This window comes from Adiantum capillus-veneris, chromosome 27 (assembly GCF_014529385.1).
Source record: "Adiantum capillus-veneris isolate H3 chromosome 27, ASM1452938v2, whole genome shotgun sequence".
NCBI lineage: Eukaryota > Viridiplantae > Streptophyta > Polypodiopsida > Polypodiales > Pteridaceae > Adiantum > Adiantum capillus-veneris.
In genome coordinates, this window is record NC_140957.1 from 139,881,873 (window position 1) to 139,900,288 (window position 18,416).

General features: G+C 49.0%; 1 protein-coding gene across 3 annotated transcripts in view; it reads left to right on the forward strand.

Annotated features, from left to right (window-relative positions):
* Positions 1-18,416, forward strand: part of LOC147422841 (AMP deaminase-like) — a 76,130-nt gene that overhangs the window by 21,458 nt on the left and 36,256 nt on the right. For all 3 annotated transcript variants that reach the window (XM_086503740.1, XM_086503742.1, XM_086503741.1), the window contains exon 12: positions 565-678. In XM_086503740.1, coding sequence (XP_086359866.1) covers positions 565-678 — 114 coding nt within the window. The remainder of the gene's footprint in view (positions 1-564; positions 679-18,416) is intronic.

Consider the following 18,416-nt stretch of genomic DNA (forward strand, 5'->3'; position numbering starts at 1 on the left):
GGTTGGGCCCACTTGTAGTTTTCTTCGATTGGAATGGTGGAAGTTTTCCCTCACTTGAATACAAGCTAGATAAAGTTTCAGGAGCTGTGAAGATATGTTTTGTTAGGACTTTGGCATGACATACAACTTCTTATAGTGGAGTTTTTCAGTTGCAATATGCTTAAAAGTGGCACTTTTATGAAAGATAACTTGTTTTGTACAAATGATTGTTTTACATTGTTTTTCGTCACTTCTGGCTCTTTATTACTGGAATATAAGCTTATCCTACATAGTGAATTACATAATGTAGGGCCATTGTATTCAATTGCTACTGCGCATATGTGCAAAGCTAAAATTATCCTGAAGTAATCAAGGCTTGTATTAAGATTGCGTGCCAATTAAATTACAATGTCAGTTGTCGTTCTCTATGCTATTGGATTTTCTGAACTACTGATTTTAGGGCAGTTTTGAGCATCCTTTCTCTATATTAAGCTATCATCCATGGACTATGCTATTTATTTTGCTGAACTACTGATAGTGACCTGGTAATGATCTACCTATCTTCTTTGAACAAGCTTTGAACAGATGGCAGAATACAGAATATCCATTTATGGGCGAAAACAAAGTGAATGGGACCAGATGGCTAGCTGGTTTGTCAACAATGAGCTTTACAGTGAGAATGTCGTGTGGCTCATCCAGGTATATTGTGCTAATTTTTCCAATTTAGTGATTCTTTTAGTGCTTGGGCTGATTGTGGCTGAGTCTGCTCTGCATCTCTTGCATTATGACAGAAACTCAGTCTGCAGTTCTTTGTATTTATGTGTGCTAGAGTGCGTGTGTGTGGTGTGGGCGTGTGGGAGCAAATGCTAGTACCTACTTCTACACCCACTATTGGGCATTGACGGCATCAGTGGGGATGTAGTGTTTAGTCAATACTATGCGTGATGGAGCTGATGGTTATATTGACTTGCCGATGATTGCCATGAGTCTATACCTTGCACTTTCCTTTAAAGGTGAATCTGGGCCTATCCTGGATTCATCTAGGTATATTCTCTTTTGCTTGAAGCATGTAAGGTGGGCATTTTTGCTGCCACAATGCTCGGAGAAGATAGGGTCAGCCTTATTTGGAATTCCTATGTTTGTGATCATGATTGTCCGTTGGGCGAGAAAACTGGATTTGAATATTGTCCATGGAGAGGGAGACAGGGGATAGATCTAGCTAGGTTGGGGGGGGGGGGGGGGGGGGGGGGGTTTAGTTGTTACAGTTAGATTTTAAGGACTTCTGCTGCTCCAGCGCATCTTTCAGAGATTGGTAATAGTGTGAGTTGTTTTGAGTGAGAGTGGATCACCGACCGATGGTGTGTACACTCTCGACTGATCCTTCACCCCTCTCTCGTAGAATCCTCCTCGGTTCATCTCCCTTCCTACGATATACAGAGGTGATTCTCAACCGAGTGTTCTTTATTGGGCTGACATGACACTGATTTGTTTAAGGTAGAGCGGGACATATGACAATTAGATGCACACAAAGAGTGGAGCGTCCAGAGTATAGACAATGGACAGTTGTTCATGAGAGGCAAGCACACATATCTCAGGTACCAAAAGGTTAGAGGCAGAGAGAGCTAGGAGAAGGGGAGCAAAGAAAAGAAGGAGAAGGTGATAGAAGTGGACAGAGGCGCCTCAAGTTCTTCGGGTTTATAGACGTAGATCCTATTCCATAGAATCCACCTTTTGAGGTACACCCACTTTAACAACTATATCAGCTGCTTCTCTAGAGCCTGACAAGGCTTTTGGGGATATTGCTGTACCTTAATGCAATACGTATAGAGAGGAGATTTCCCCTTGGTGTCCTCATGACACAGTAGAATAATCCACCTCTTGGACATAATGAAAATGTATATGTTGTCACAAAGTGATGATGTGGCATGGCCTAAAGGACAGAACCTGGCCAAGGGGACCAAAAACCCTAGAAGAATGAAGCAGAAGAAGGTTCCTGCTGAGTGGCCCAAAGATCTACTAGTCTTCTTAAGTTCTTGACTCGCTCAATCTTCTCTACGGGGCTTGGGTAGGTCCCAGTCTTCTTTGAGGTTTCCTTGGGTTTTGACCCTTGTGGCTCCTCTTGGAGGTTATCATCCCTTTTAGTTAGCCTTGAAGACACACGGTGAATCGGTGGTATGGGAGTTGTTTCTTTATGCCCTCCCTTAGTGGTGTCTTTGCTTGACTTCCTCTCAGGGTGATCCCCATTGGATTTTTCCCTCATGGTGGTCGTCTTAGTTTCCATGGTTTCAATCGAATCCGAATTATCTTCAGGGTAGTTCATATAGAAATGGTCATCGCCGGTTCCTATGTTAGGTCTTTGAACGAGGGTTTGAATTGGTAGCCCTTAGCGATCTCTTCCTCCGCGATTTTTTCTTCCTCACTTGGGCAATTGATGCAGCATCTCCCTTCTCGAGGATATAATTTCGATTTTGGAGCATGGATCGTGTGAGTACATTTATTGCTATCATACGAGGTGTACTTTGTGGTCTCCCATTTCTAATCTTAATTAAGTTCAAGGGTGTGGTGCGTTTGGATTATTGGGACATTGGGCAATCAAATAATCTATGCCACAACGATTGATTACATGCAAGTATTTGCATTGTAGACGTGCTCCCTTGACTTGGTTGCACTGGTGTAGCATTCCTTTGTATTCTAATAGGGAATTCAACTACACGATGTGGACCACTACATTCGTAGCATTGGAGAGGCGGTCTCCTAGCAGTGATGTTGATGTTTTGGCCTCTTGCTGCAAGGGCAACTGCTTGTATACAGGTTTGAGTTGTTCCCAAGGGTCCTCCATATAGTAGTGGGGACACTCCTTAAGCTTATGGACTCCATAGGTAAAACCAGAGTCCATGTCATCCTCGCAGTCCAAATAAGCACTAGATGGCTCACAACCTACTTGGTTTATAGGGGTAACTCTCGGATGTGGAGGTTGCGGTCCTAGCACTGAAGGGGGTAATGATGTGGTCTGGACAACATTTTGGGTTCTAAGGACTAGGTGCTGCGATGGTTGCTTAACAGGTGGGGCATGCATTACGGCAAGAACTCGAGGTGAGTCTGTCAAGGCTAAAAGTGGTCTATTTTCCATTATGCGTCTAAGCACTAATCAATCCTTTGCTTGATGGCCATACCTACCACATGCATTGCTATTCCCATTTAAACTTTTTTTTTCCGAGAAAAAGATCCTTCTTAGTTAATGAAATTGCCCATAGGGCTACAACCACCTCTACAAGAGAGGGCTACAACAATCATGACAGGGAGACTCTCCCAATGAAAAAACAGCATATGTACAATGAGGCTAAATCAAGAGATGGGAGGAGGGAAAAGCCACACAGGTGGACAGTAGTGCCATCTAAGCACACCCTCGACCATGGTGAAGAAAGGCCCAGGACTCAGCATAGAACAGAAAGAGGAAGGGGGCAAGAGGGAAACCTTGTCTGACCGAACGTGTGAGCATGAATCGCCTTCAGCTCCTGCTCAAGAACGGATGCATACAGCCTAGCTAATGTGTGACCAACCATGATGGTGCGATAATTCCCGAGAATCATGGGATCTCCTGACTTGAAAATAGGCACAATCGTAGGCATACTCCCAAGTCTCAGGAAAGCCTTCATACATGGCTCGATTAAACATCATAGCAAGGAGCTCTGCAAGCATATCTCTAGCATGGATGAAGTGCTCAGCTACCAGAGCATCATGATCATGTGCTCTCCTTGTCTTCATCCTGTCAATGGCTTTCCTTACCCTCTCGGCAGTAAAGAAAGAACATGTCTCCGGGCATGTCTCTAGTGGGTCCGGCAAAGGTGGTTGCCCTGACGCTGTGTAGAGGGATGCGGCATATTCCCCCCACGTCTCTGTGGAGGTGACTGGTGGTGGTGGTGAATGCTCGTGGAATAGCCTCCATGCTTCGCCTGAGTCTTGACTCGTAAATAGCTGATGCAGATCCTGTTCTAGCTGAGATAGATAAGCCCTCTTCTTTCGTCGCACTAGGCGGCGAAAGATAATCCGTGACTATCTATGTGTGGTAATACCCATGAGCACTTCCCTCTGATATTTGATCCTTGTCTCTCTACACACCTCATCATACCAACTGTTCTGGGGCATGCTCCCATATCGTGTCCATGTAGGCTGACTATGGGGGTATGCCTCTGATGCTGCATCATGGAGCGTCTTTGTCAATATCTGAGTGAGTTCAGCTAGTGGCCGTCCCGGCTCTTGAGTGCATAGCTGCCTGTATATCTCATCCATATACATAGAATCCGTCTCCCTCATGAAGGTATACCGAGTGTGCATGGGGACCTCTCCTAATGGAGCTGTGCTGAACTGAAATGCCAGGGTGAAAGACAGGATAGCATGATCAACTGCCACTCCAACTGGCCTAGTGCCCACCATGAAGTCCTGAAAGAATGGAATGAGACCTGGCTGGGCCATTACATAGTCCACTGTACTAGAACCATGTCGGTGTGGAAAGCAAGTAAAACCTCCAGCTGTTCAAAAAATACAAGAAAACCTAAAAAACAGCAAGAAACGATTGTGAAACCCTAAAAAACAGAGAAAATCAGCTTTGAAACCCTATAAAACAGTAAACACAAATTGGATTTTTTAAAAAACAAGAAGCAAAAAACAGTGTTGAAACCCTAATAAACAGCAAAAAACAGTTTTGAAACGGTGACGAAACCCTAAAAACAGCCAAAAAACAATTGTAAAAGCCTAAAAACAGTACAAAGTGGTGACAAACCCTAAAAACAGCCAAAAAACAATTTCAAAACCCTAAAAACAGCAAAAAAGTGGTGACAAAACTCTAAAAACAGAGAGTTCAAACCAGAGAGAGAGAGAGAGAAAGAAAGAAAGAAAGAAAGAAAGATTTTTAACGTCTATGTCAGGCCGAAATCGGCCTATGAGACAAATCAAATGTACATGGTGTGTATGTCATCCGTCTATCGGAAAGACAAATGAAACAAAACTGATACAAAACTGAACTGAATGTAGGTAGTGGAGTATCTAAGGAGGGATGGAGCTCTATCTCTAGGGGTATATGCATGTCTATATGCTCAAGGTAGTACAATCATGAGAATGCATCAAGCTATCTAGCTCCATCCTGTACTAATGGGGGGATGTAAGATGTGGTACATGGGCGGGTCTGGTGCCAAGGCTACCCGGATGAAAGCTGTCGGGTCGGCCCTCATCTGAGCCACTCGCTCCTCAGTGGCACGGCGCTCCCGGGCTCGGATCTCCTCGATCTGTCGGTGGTGGGAGCTCGCGCCCCTGTAGCCTGTGACTCGTGGTCGTCGTCTAGCTCGGCTCACCTCCGCCTGTGGGAGTGTCACTCCCCTCTGAGTGTCTGGTGAGGGAGGGGCGGCAATCCTCTGAAAGAAGTCTGTGAGCTGCGACTGTCCTCCCTCTGTCTGTGTAGCTGTGTGTGGCTGTAGTAGTGTGTCCCGATGGCTCTGTATCTCTAGTAGGAAATGTCCGAGCTGTCTCTGATCTCGAGAGTCCATGATCTCTCGGAGAGTGGGCTGTCCTCTGAATAAGGCCTCATACCTGCCTCTGATCTCAGTGTATGCTCTGCATCTACATACAAAGTGCTCCTGACTCTCCACCTCCTCTGTGCAGGCTCTGCAGACTCGCTCCTCCCTGGGAACACCAGTATGTCTCTCGATCTCAATCTCTAACCTGTGTGAAGCCACTCTCAGTTGACCAATCGCCACCCGTGAGCTATGTGGCATATATGTGTCCATGTAGCGTGGTCTCTGTATGAACCCCCCAGACAATATGGTGAGAAACTGGTCTCTGTAATCTGACATCCTCGTCCCCAAGCCAGGTGACTCCCAGACTCTCCTAGTGTATAGCTGCCACAGATCCTGTCTCAATACCAAGTTCCTCTCACTGCGAGAGAGGTGAACATATGGTGAGTGGGGGTCGTACTGGAATGGTGGTAGGCTCTCCATGTCAAGACCGTGCCCCTCAAACCATGCTCTGACCTGTGAGTACCATGCTCTCTCATGCCCACTCTCTGATAGCTGTATAGCTGCCTCAAATGCTCTACGAGTAAGTCTGTCAGGAGGTAGCTCTCTCATCCTCTGGATGAAGCAGACTGTCTGGAATAGTGCCTCTACAACCATAGGTGGTGTGGCGAGCTCGGCTCTAATAATGTCATGTGGCAGTGTCTTCTTGCTGCGGAGCAAGCGTGAGATCATACATACCTGTGGCCTCTCAAGCTGTGTCCACTGGTCAGCTGTCAATCCTGGTGCCCATACTGCCGCCGAGTACATCAAGGCCGGGGTGACTAAGGTGTCGAAAAGCCACCCCTTCGTGCGGGGCTCCTGAAAGTGTGCCTGGTGGCATCTCCACTCTAGCATGGCCAGAGCTGCATATCCTCGGGTGAGCCTGTCAGCAGCAGCCTGCCTCATAGTGAAGGGTCCTGGTAGGCTGGTGAATGTGATGCCAAGGTAGACATAGGAGGTGACTACATCAACCTGTCCTCCTGTTGCTGTGAAGGTGGCAGCGCTCCTCACTGCACTGGATGTGTGAAAGATCATAACCTTGGTTTTGCCAAGGTTTACAGTCAACCCCCTGTGTGTGCTGAATTCGTCCAAGGCCTCAAGATGGCGTTGCAAGCCCTCGGGTGACTCTGAAATCAACACAATATCATCAGCATATAACATGATGTGGACCGGAGTACCTGCCAAGTCGCTCCCCTCTCCTCCTGCTCGCAGTATGTAGTCGGAGATCTCGTCGATGTAGAGCCCAAAGAGTGTCGGGGAGAGTGGGCATCCTTGCTTAACACCAATGGTGCTAGCAATGGTCTCTGAAAAACCGCCTGGGCAACGAACTCGACCCGTCACCCTCTCGTAGAGAGCATATATGGCCCAAATCATCTCTGTTGGTACCCCAATGCTGTGAAGGCGCTGGAAGAGTCTCTCGCGTGGGATTGTGTCAAAGGCCTTGCGGAAATCCACAAAGCAGCAGTAAAGCCTCTTCTTCCGCGCCTTTGCCCCATCAATGAGGCAGCGCAGAACGAAGATGTGATCAGTGGTGGAGAAAGCTCGTCTGAAACCTGCCTGGCCTGGAGCTCGTAAACCCTCGATCTCTGCGTAGCAGCTGAGCTGTGCCTCAAGTACTGCTCCATATAGCTTGGCCATCGTGTGGCCAATCATGATAGTCCTGTAGTTCCCTGGGTCCAGGGTGTCGCCAGATTTGTGGATAGGCACTATGGTGTGCTGTGTCCACTCCTCTGGGAAGCCCTCCCCTATAGCCCGGTTGAAGACATGTGCAATCAACGGGGCTATAGTGGAGTCTGCATAAATGATGTGCTCACTCTGTAATCCAGTATGGTCAGCTGATCGTCTGTGCTGCATGCGGCGTATGGCCCTCTCTACCATCTCTGCTGTAAAGGAGGAGGAGCACGTGGGGCGTGGCTCGTGTGGCTGTGGGATAGGAGGCTGCCCTGGCACCTCATAAAGTTGCTCTGCATAATCATGCCATATCTGTGGATCCTCAATAGCTGTAGTCGGACGTGGCTCGCGCAGGGTGCGCCATGCCGTCGCGCTATCCATGCTCATGAATAGGCGGTATAGCTCAAGCTCCTGTGCCTCTTCGAATGCTCGCCGCTTTTGGCGTGTCAGCGTCTTCATATGCCGTCTGGCCTCTCTCTCTGTGATCTCTCGTAAGGCTCGCCGTGCACGGAGGCGTCGGTATAGCTCTCTGCACTCATCATCATACCAGCGGTTCTGAGGCATAGTCCCGGGGGGGGGGAGTGCGTCCTGTGTGAGTGGTGTGTTGAAAAGAGCTAATAGCTGAAGTGTGGAGAACGGAAGAGATATGTGATGTGAGAACTGAGAGTGGTGTGGATGGGTGGAGGAGGCATAGGCCATGCTCGACCTCGGCCGAGTAAAGAGAGGCTAGCTCATGTGTGAAATGGATGGTGGTGTGTGGAGTGTGTGCTGTGGAGCTGTGTGGGATGGTATCTCCGGTGATGGAGAAAGAGAGGTATGTGTGGTCGGCTCTGATGGGTATGGGTGGAATGGTGAAGGATGTGATAAGGTGTGTAGCCTCCCTGGGTCCCAGAATATAGTCGACTGTACTCCCCCCTCCCTCTGCAACTCCATGTGGCATACAAGTCAGGCCCCCTGAGGTGGGCCACTGGACCATCCCGTTATAAATAACGAGACGGTGCTGGGAGCCAAGTCGAAGTAGATGTCGTCCGTAGGCTGTGACTGGAGCTCTGTCTGCTGTATCTCTCATAGTAGCCTCCTCATCTAGAGTGTGTAGTGCCTCTGGGTCCTCGTGGTCATATGCCTCACACTGCTCACTGTGCGTACGAGCATTGAAGTCTCCCATAAGGAAGACTTCACCCAGTGTGGAGTACTCCATAATCTCCTCCGTGAGGCATGCGTACGGTGACTCCTGCTCAATAGGGGCGAATCTGGAGCCTGTGGGAGCAAAGTAGCAAAGGGCAATGTAGACGATCCTGTCTCGTGAGAGCTCGAGGCGAATCCACATGTAGCGGGCCTGTGGGTCCCGGGCAACAATCTGTAGTCTGCTGTGAAGCCCCTGTCTAAAGAGTATGGCCACTCCTCCTGAGCCGCGAGTGGTGTGCTGGCGCATACATCCCCGATGTAGAGACTCCCACTGGAATCCATGTATCTGTGGTAACCCTCTCTCTGGGCTCTCGTGTGTCTCTGTAAGTAGAATGATGTCTCGACCTCTCATCACCTCCTCAAGTCTCTCTGGGTGTGTCCATAGGTCTCCATTGCAATTCCAAACCGTGACATGAATCTCCTCGTGTGTCCCACAGGCCGCGAGTCCCTATGCGATGGTCTTGCCATCAATGATAACCCTACCATCTCGATATACTGCCTTCTTCCCTTCTTTGCGGGCTTGGTGGACTCTAGGCATGCACGCGCGACGGTGATCTTGTTGCATCTTTGTGAGGTCATCATCAAGATAAATCGGGGGGCCTTCTAGCCCTCTCAAGATGACCCTCTGTCGGAGGAAAGAAGTTCGAGACTCCTCGGAGGCGAATTGGAGGATGAGAGCTCTCTTCTTTGGATCTTTGCCGGCTCTCCAAACTTTGGAGAAAGGGATCTCTTCTTCCTTGTATCCCACTTTCTTGCATAAAGCTTTCCCATCGCTCTCGGGTGTAGACCCTTCTTCTTCTTTGATGCCGGTCACTCGCACATTGAGACGGCGAGCTTGTCGCATCTCCTCCTCCTCGATGGTTGTGTGTACGATGAGTACCTCATCTTTTTGGGCTTCCTCTCTTGCTACCTTCTTGATATTCTTTTTGACCACTTCGACCCATCCTTCTTTGGTGGCCTCTAATTTGTCCTCAATGCTTGCGGTGAGGGCTTTGGTGATCTCCTCCTTGAGGGCTTCCTTAGCCTCCTCTTTAATCTCTCCTTCCTCGGGGGTGAGGGATGTGATGGAAGCATGAAGGAGATCGATTTGTGCCTTCATCTCTTCTTGCTCTTTTCTCCATCTCTCCCTCTCCTTCTCGTTCTCCCGTTCCCTTCTCTCCTTCTCCTCTTTGAGATTTTGGATTTCCGCTCTCATGTCCTCCTCCTCTTCGTTCCATAGCTTGATGAAGGTGGCTTTCTCCTCCCTCCATATCTCTCTCTCCATCCACCATTCTTTCATGTCCTTCTCCAATTGTGCAAGCCTCTTGTTCGTGAGCATGAAGGTTGTCTTCATTGTCGATGTCGGCGTCTTGATGATGGGGGAAGACATGGTTGTCTTCGTAACTACCCTCTCTTCATATTGTGAAGAAGAGGGGAGAAGGGGAAGAGAGGGAGTACGTGTGTGTATGCGTGTATGTGTGTAGTGTGTGTGTGGGTATGTATCCGTGTGTGTGTGTGTGTGTGAGAGAGAGAGAGAGAGAGAGAGAGAGAGAGAGAGAGAGAGAGAGAGAGAGAGAGAGAGAGAGAGAGAGAGAGAGAGATGAAATGAAATGAAATGTTATATTAACGTCTTCAAAAGGCAAATGAGACCAGAAAGTTACAATGTGGTGGATCTGATACAAAGTCAGAGTAACAAGATGACAAAATGACAGAAATGACCAAATGACAAAATAAAATACTATGGAATCCTGGACTGCTAGGTGTGAACTAAGCAGCTAAACAGCTAGCTCGGATAGCTAGATCACAGGAGATCCAGCATCGGTCGTTGGCGGATTGATGGCTAGTAGTCTGACCGAGCGTCATGCATGTCGAGCCAAAGTGATCTGAATCCTCTGATGCAGCCTCCATCGATGCTGTGTAGTCCTCCGCAGTCGTGGGCGTTTGGATCTCCTTAGCTCAGTCGCTCGGTCGATGAGTGTGCCTTTGGTGTGAGGCAACGAGCTCTGCTGTGGTAGTAACTCCTCCGAGTGTCCAGTGGCAGCTCTAAAGAAGTCTGTGATCTGTCTCTGAGAGTGGCTAGCCGCTCCTCTCATCAGGATCTCTCTGTGTCTGCGCAGCTCGAGCAAAAACAAACCCAGGCATCTCTGATCCTCGTACCGCATGACTCTAGAGAATGGTCCAAAGCCCTCTCTGAACAAGCAATGGAAGCGGCCTCGTATCTCGTAGTAGACGGGGCAGTGGCATGTGTAGTGCAACTCTGTCTCAGGCTCGATGTCACATAGGGGGCATGTCTTGGCCTCTGTTGGTACTCCGCTGTATCTCCCAGTCTCGATGCGCAGCTGGTGTGAGGATGTGCGTATCTGGCCAATAGCACATCGTATCCCATGAGACAAGTGGGTGTCCATGAATCTGGGCCTCGTCACAAAACCATCCTCTGTAAGCTGGAGGAGATGCTCTCTGTAGAAAGCCATCTTCGTGCCCAGCTCCTGTGCTGGCTGTATCCATGTCCTCTTGGTGTCTAGTTGAGTCAAGTCCTGGCGAATGAGCCCGGTGATCTCGGACTGTGTAAGAGTCAGAGAGGGTGCATCGAGTGAGTACTGGAAGGGAGGCAATCTGTCTATGTTGAACCCATGCGCCTGAAACCATGATGTCATCTCCCCATACCAGCATGTTGTATCTCCCTGCATGGCTAACTGTCGAGAGGACTCAAGTGCAAGGCGTGCATATCTGTCTCTGGGAAGTTCCCACATGCGGTGTAGGATGAAGGAGACAGATCTGGTAAGCGCCTCAACCACTAGTGGGGGGGCAGCTAGCTCTGCTCGTACAATAGCACGTGGTACTGAAGCCTTGGCTCTAATGAGCCGCGAGATCATAGAGACCAGAGGCTTCTCCATGTCCCCCCATCCATCACTGCGGCTTGTCCTCCCGTGATCAACACAATACCATCAGCATATAACAATAGTGGAATCCATGTCCCTGCCGACTGTGCACCTCTATCACCATCTCTCAATGTAGTCAGAAACCTCATCCACATACATACGAAACAGAGTAGGAGAGAGCGGGCAGCCCTGCTTCACCCCAATAGTGGAGTAAACCGGTGTGGATAGACCCTCTGGGGTGCGTACATGCCCTACTACTGACCTGTATAATGCCATGACCCCCCAAATGAGCTCTGTGGGTACTCCCATCTGCTGTAATCTGCGCATCAATCTAGCTCTAGGCACTGTGTCAAATGCTTTGCGGAAATCCACAAAGCTACAATAGATCCGTCTCCCACGCGATCTGCCCTCCTCAATGATGGCTCTGAGTGTCAAGATATGGTCAAGAGTAGAAAAACCCCTCCTGAAACCTGCCTGCCCGGCTGCGCGTATCCCCTCCCTCTCTGCCCATCTACTCAGCTGCTGCTCAAGAATAGATGCGTACAACCATGCCAATGTGTGTCCAATGATGATAGTTCGATAATTCCCAGGCTCCATAGGGTCTCTCGACTTGAAGATAGGTACAATAGTAGATAGGCTCCAAGTATCAGGCAAGCCCTCACACATGGCAGTTAAACATAACTGCTAGAAGCTCTGTTAGTAAATCTCTGGCATGCGTGAAATGCTCAGCCATTAAGCCATCATGATCATATGCTCTCCCCGTCCTCATCCCGTCAATGGCCTTCCTCACTATCTCAACGGTGAAAAAAGCACATATGTGTGGGCATGGATCGGGTGGGTCAGGAAGGGGGGGCTGCTCAGGAACTGTGTACAAAGATGATGCATATTGGCCCCAGGCCTCTGTAGAAGTGATGGCAGGGGGCGAGAGAGTGCTCATGAAAGAGCCGCCATGCCTCACGAGAGTCCTGACTCAAGAATAGCTGGTATAGATCCTGCTTTAGGCGAGCCAAAAATGCCCTCTTTTTCCGCCGCACTAGGTGTCGAAAGTCAATCTGTGACTGTCTGTGAGTGATGTCCCCCAAAAGCACCTCCCTCTGAAGTCTAGCTCTAGTGTCCCGGCATTCCTCATCATACCAACTGTTCTGGGGCATGCTCCCCGAACGGCGTCTCTGCTCAGGCTGGGTATGTGGGTATGCCTCTGCTGCTGCATCATGTAGTGTCTGTGTCAGTATTGTAGTAAGCTCCTGCAGAGGTCGCCCTGGCTCCTCTGTGCAGAAGCGTCTGTAGATCCCATCTATGTATACAGAGTCCGTCTCCCGCGTGAAGGTGTAGCGAGTAGGGGCTGCTGCCTGTAGCCTGTGTGCTACAAAAGAGATGGTCAACGACACAAGAGCATGGTCCACTGCCACACTAACAGGTCTGGGTCCAACCGTGAGATCCTGGATACTAGAGATGAGGCTCGGCTGTGCCATGACATAATCCACTTTGCTGGCTCCATGTCTGTGTGGAAAGCATGTAAAACCCCCCGCAGCGGGAAATCTCTGTAGGCCATTCAAGATGGCCAATCCATGTGCAGTCCCCATGTCTATCAAGTGTCGTCCATACTCAGTGTGTTCTCCATCCTGTGATAGTGTGGATAGGCCCGTCTCTGCAACATCCAAGCATCTCCTCTGAAGTATCATAAAATACTGTCTGATGATGGACAGTCCTAGCATTGAAATCCCCTAGAATGATGATGTCACCATCTCTAGAGAACTCCCATATGTCATCATCCAAAATAGAGAAGGGGGACTGTCCTCTGGGTGGTGCATAAAGTGACGTACTCGGGGGAAAGTAGCAAATAGCAATGTAAAGATATTTGCCCGTCTCTGCTCTGAATCTCACCCACATGTACCTAGCTTGCTCATCCCTGCGGGCTATATGTATCAATGGCTGCAACTCCTCCCTGAATAACACTGCCACTCCTCCTGAGCTCCGCCCTCTGTGCTCTGATCGTGTCTCCTGTCTACAGGCTGTCTCCCATCTATATCCACTAATGTGAGGCATAGATTGCCCCGGGGCCTGATGTGTCTCAGAGTAGAAAACGATGTCTCTTCTAGTAAAATTATCCTCAAATGCACCCACATCAAGGCGCATAGATCCATGACAATTCCAAGTGGCAACTTTGAGTGTGGTCCCATAGGTCTCGCACCGTCATGTGGAGCGCCGCTCTACAATCACCACCCGGCCATCTCTGTAGAAGGCCGTCTTTCCCTTCTCCCTTGCCGCTTGAATCTCTGGCATTACCTCCCTCATATGCACAAGCTGTGTGAGAGTGAGGTCATCTCCAAGGAATATGCCCGTTTTCTTTAGTGTAGGGCGCTTCTTCAAGAAGTCCTTCTTTGCCTCCATGGATGGGAAACGGATGATTAAAGCTCTCCCTTTTGAAGTCTCCCCATTGTCTTGTGTCTTCTTCCCTACCCTCCATGCTTTTGTATGAGTAGCTTCACTACCCATCATGCGGAGAAGTTCTTCGACTTCCCCTTCCACATCATCTCGGTCTTTTAGACCGGTTACTCTTATATGCAAGGCTCTAGTTTTCCTTCGTTGCTCTTCTTCTAGAGTCGTGTTGATGATTATAGGAGTGGGGACGGATGTGGTTTCTTTCCCTTTCCCTTTCTTAGCGACTTCTATCTTTTTCTCGGCCTCATCTGCCTTCTTCTACGTCTTCGTGATCACATCCATCCACGAAGACGTCTTTATCACCTTCTGTTTCACCTCCTCTGTGATCATCCGTACCTGCTCCTTGATGACTTTGATCTCCTCTATCACCGAGGGCTGGAATTCCCCTTCTTCCAGTCCACTGCTTACTCTATCCGCAAGCTCTCGCTTGAGGGCTGTGACCTCTTCTCTAAGTGCTTGTGAATCCGCCTTAAATGCTTGTACCTCTGCGTGCAAGTCCTCTTTCTCCTTCTTCCATTGCGCGCCTTCGTTGAGGAACATTTGAAGAAGGTTGGCCTTCTCTTTCCACCATCCCCCTGCGTCTCTGCTTTCCATTCTTTCATCTCCCTTTCCATTTGTGTTATCCGCTTGTTTGTAAGCACAAAGGTTGCCTTCGTATGGGGCTTACTTACTGGCGAAACGATCATGGCCTCCACTGGCGAAGCGCTCATGGCCTCCATTGGCGATGCGGGTATAGCTCGACGCTCTGGCTCGGCTGAGTCCAGGCGGAGAAGTAATAACCACAACCCGAATGCGGGTATATGCACTACCACAGCCCACTGCGGGACACTCAGTCTGCTTTGCCAAATATCCAGAGGCTCAGCCCCATTTTGGTTTATTCACGATACTTGCACCATGTGAATATGTTTGTTGTCCTCAATTATGCATACATAATATAGCTGAAAATCTGTCTGCTGAGAGAGAGGCAATTCTGGAAATTCTATGCCTTTGAGAAAATTGCAGAACCAGTAACCTTGTAGCTGACGGGCTGTGTAGAGGGCTTTGCGGCAACAGCCAGAGATTGTAGAAAGCAGGTGGAGTGCAGCCCTGGGTGAAAGAACAGGTCGCGGCTCCAACTTGCAGGTTTTGCTTCAGTGAGGAGTTCGCGCACTGAGGTGAGTTTACACGCAGGTGACAGCAGCTCGCGCTAGTCAGGAATGAAGCTGACGGGCTCGCGCAGGTCACATGGGCACGCTCAGGTTGTGCATACGTAATTTCAGAGAGAAAATGAAATGAAATGAAATGTTATATTAACGTCTTCAAAAGGCCAGAGTGACCTATGAGACCAAACTGATACAAAAGTGGTGAATCTGGTACAATGTCTGAAAAGTGTGAGAGTGTGAAAATAAATGCGAAAAACTAAATACAAAGTATTAGATAAACTTCTTAGGAGCATTTCTGGGTGTCTGGCTAGAATGTTTCTAATCCTTTGTTGTAGTCTCCTCCGGTGAAGTGTGCTTTTGTATCTCGGTCGTGGTCGTCTCGATTTCCTAAGCTCAATCACCCTGTCAATGAGGGTGCCTTTGGTATGAATGTGGGTACTCCTTTGTGCTCGCTGCTGGCCTCTTCTTCTCCTTCCATTCTTGCTTCTCTCGATCCGAAGAGAGAGAGAGAAATGAAATGAAATGAAATGTTATATTAACGTCTTCAAAAGGCCATAATGACCTATGAGACCCGAAAGTTACAAAGTGGTGGATTTGATACAAAGTCAGAGTAACAAAATAACCTAACAACAGTACAAAACAAAGATATATACTATGGGGTCCTAAGTTGATCGATGTGAACCAAGCAAAAGACCAAGCAAAAAATGGGCGGCTTGTTGGGATAGCTGAATCACAAGAGATCTAGCATCGGTCGTTGGCGAATCTCATCAATTTCCTCCACACACACACACACACACACACACACACACACACAGAGAGAGAGAGAGAGAGAGAGAGAGAGAGAGAGAGAGAGAGAGAGAGAGAGAGAGAGAGAGAGAGAGAGAGAGAGAGAGAGAGAGAGAGAAATGAAATGAAATGATATATTAACGTCTTCAAAAGGCCAAAATGACCTATGAGACCATCAGATACAAAGTGGTGAATCTAATACAATGTCTGAAGTACAGGTACAAAAAGTACTGAAAGTAAAAATGAAAACTGAAAATGAAGTGTGAAATGTGAAAATGTAGAATAGGCCCTCAATGACAATCTGGGTGTCGTGCTAGAATGCCTCTGATCTTCTGCTGGAGTCTCCGTCGATGCAGTGTGCTCCTGTGTCTCGGTCGTGGTCGTCTCGATCACCCGAGCTCAATCGCCCTGCCAATGAGGGTGCCTCTGGTATGAATGCGGGTACAACCCTGTGCCAGTGGTTGGTCTCTTGGCTCCCTCGATCCAAAGAAGTCTGTGATCTGTCTCTGCGATTGTTGTACTCCATGTCTCCCCAACAGACTGTCTCTATGTCGGTGTAGCTCAAGTAGATATAAGCCAAGGCATCTCTGGTCCTGATACCTCATGACTCTATCTAAGGGTCCAAAACCCTCCCTGAATAAGCAGTGGAAGCGCCCTCGTATCTCATAATACACAGTGCAATGGCATATGTAGTGTAGCTCTGTCTCTGGCTCTCTACCGCATAGTTGACATATCCTAGACTCTGGTGGTATCCCTCTGAATCTACCCGTCTCAATCTCCAGGTGGTGTGAGGATGTGCGAATCTGGCCAATAGCACATCGCAGATCATGAGATAAATGAGTGTCCATGTAGCTCGGATGAGTCACAAACCCATCCCCTGAAAGTTGGAGAAGGTGCTCTTTGTAGAAAGCCATCTTCGTGCCCAACTCCTGTATCGGCTCTACCCATGTCCTCCTGGTGTCCAACTGTATAAGATCCTGTCGAATGAGTCTAGTGATCTCCGTCCGTGTGACTGGCAGGGATGGTGCATCTAGGGAATACTGAAAGGGAGGCAATCTATCCATGCCGAGACCATGCCTCTGAAACCATGAGGTCATCTGTGCATACCAACATGATGCATCTCCCTGCATCGCTAACTGTCTAGAGGACTCAAGAGCCAGTCTAGTATATCTGCCTCTTTGTGTATCCCATAGACTGTGCATAAAGGACACTGATCTGGTGAGAGAGAGAGAGAGAGAGAGAGAGAGAGAGAGAGAGAGAGAGAGAGAGAGAGAGAGAGAGAGAGAGAGAGAGAGAGAGAGAGAGAGAGAGAGAGAGAGAGAGAGAGAGAGAGAGAGATTTTTAATGTCTATGTCAGGCCGAATCGGCCTATGAGACAAATCAAATGTACATGGTGTGTATGTCATCCGTCTATCGGAAAGACAAATGAAACAAAACTGATACAAAACTGAACTGAATGTAGGTAGTGGGGTATCTAAGGAGGGATGGAGCTCTATCTCTAGGGGTGTATGCATGTCTATATGCTCAAGGTAGTACAATCATGAGAATGCATCAAGCTATCTAGCTCCATCCTGTACTAATGGGGGGATGTAAGATGTGGTACATGGGCGGGTCTGGTGCCAAGGCTACCCGGATGAAAGCTGTCGGGTCGGCCCTCATCTGGGCCACTCGCTCCTCAGTGGCACGGCGCTCCCGGGCTCGGATCTCCTCGATCTGTCGGTGGTGGGAGCTCGCGCCCCTGTAGCCTGTGACTCGTGGTCGTCGTCTAGCTCGGCTCACCTCCGCCTGTGGGAGTGTCACTCCCCTCTGAGTGTCTGGTGAGGGAGGGGCGGCAATCCTCTGAAAGAAGTCTGTGAGCTGCGACTGTCTCCCCTCTGTCTGTGTAGCTGTGTGTGGCTGTAGTAGTGTGTCCCGATGGCTCTGTATCTCTAGTAGGAAATGTCCGAGCTGTCTCTGATCTCGAGAGTCCATGATCTCTCGGAGAGTGGGCTGTCCTCTGAATAAGGCCTCATACCTGCCTCTGATCTCAGTGTATGCTCTGCATCTACATACAAAGTGCTCCTGACTCTCCACCTCCTCTGTGCAGGCTCTGCAGACTCGCTCCTCCCTGGGAACACCAGTATGTCTCCCGATCTCAATCTCTAACCTGTGTGAAGCCACTCTCAGCTGACCAATCGCCACCCGTGAGCTATGTGGCATATATGTGTCCATGTAGCGTGGTCTCTGTATGAACCCCCCAGACAATATGGTGAGAAACTGGTCTCTGTAATCTGACATCCTCGTCCCCAAGCCAGGTGACTCCCAGACTCTCCTAGTGTATAGCTGCCACAGATCTTGTCTCAATACCAAGTTCCTCTCACTGCGAGAGAGGTGAACATATGGTGAGTGGGGGTCGTACTGGAATGGTGGTAGGCTCTCCATGTCAAGACCGTGTCCCTCAAACCATGCTCTGACCTGTGAGTACCATGCTCTCTCATGCCCACTCTCTGATAGCTGTATAGCTGCCTCAAATGCTCTACGAGTAAGTCTGTCAGGAGGTAGCTCTCTCATCCTCTGGATGAAGCAGACTGTCTGGAATAGTGCCTCTACCACCATAGGTGGTGTGGCGAGCTCGGCTCTAATAATGTCATGTGGCACTGTCTTCTTGCTGCGGAGCAAGCGTGAGATCATACATACCTGTGGCCTCTCAAGCTGTGTCCACTGGTCAGCTGTCAATCTTGGTGCCCATACTGCCGCCGAGTACATCAAGGCCGGGGTGACTAAGGTGTCGAAAAGCCACCCCTTCGTGCGGGGTTCCTGAAAGTGTG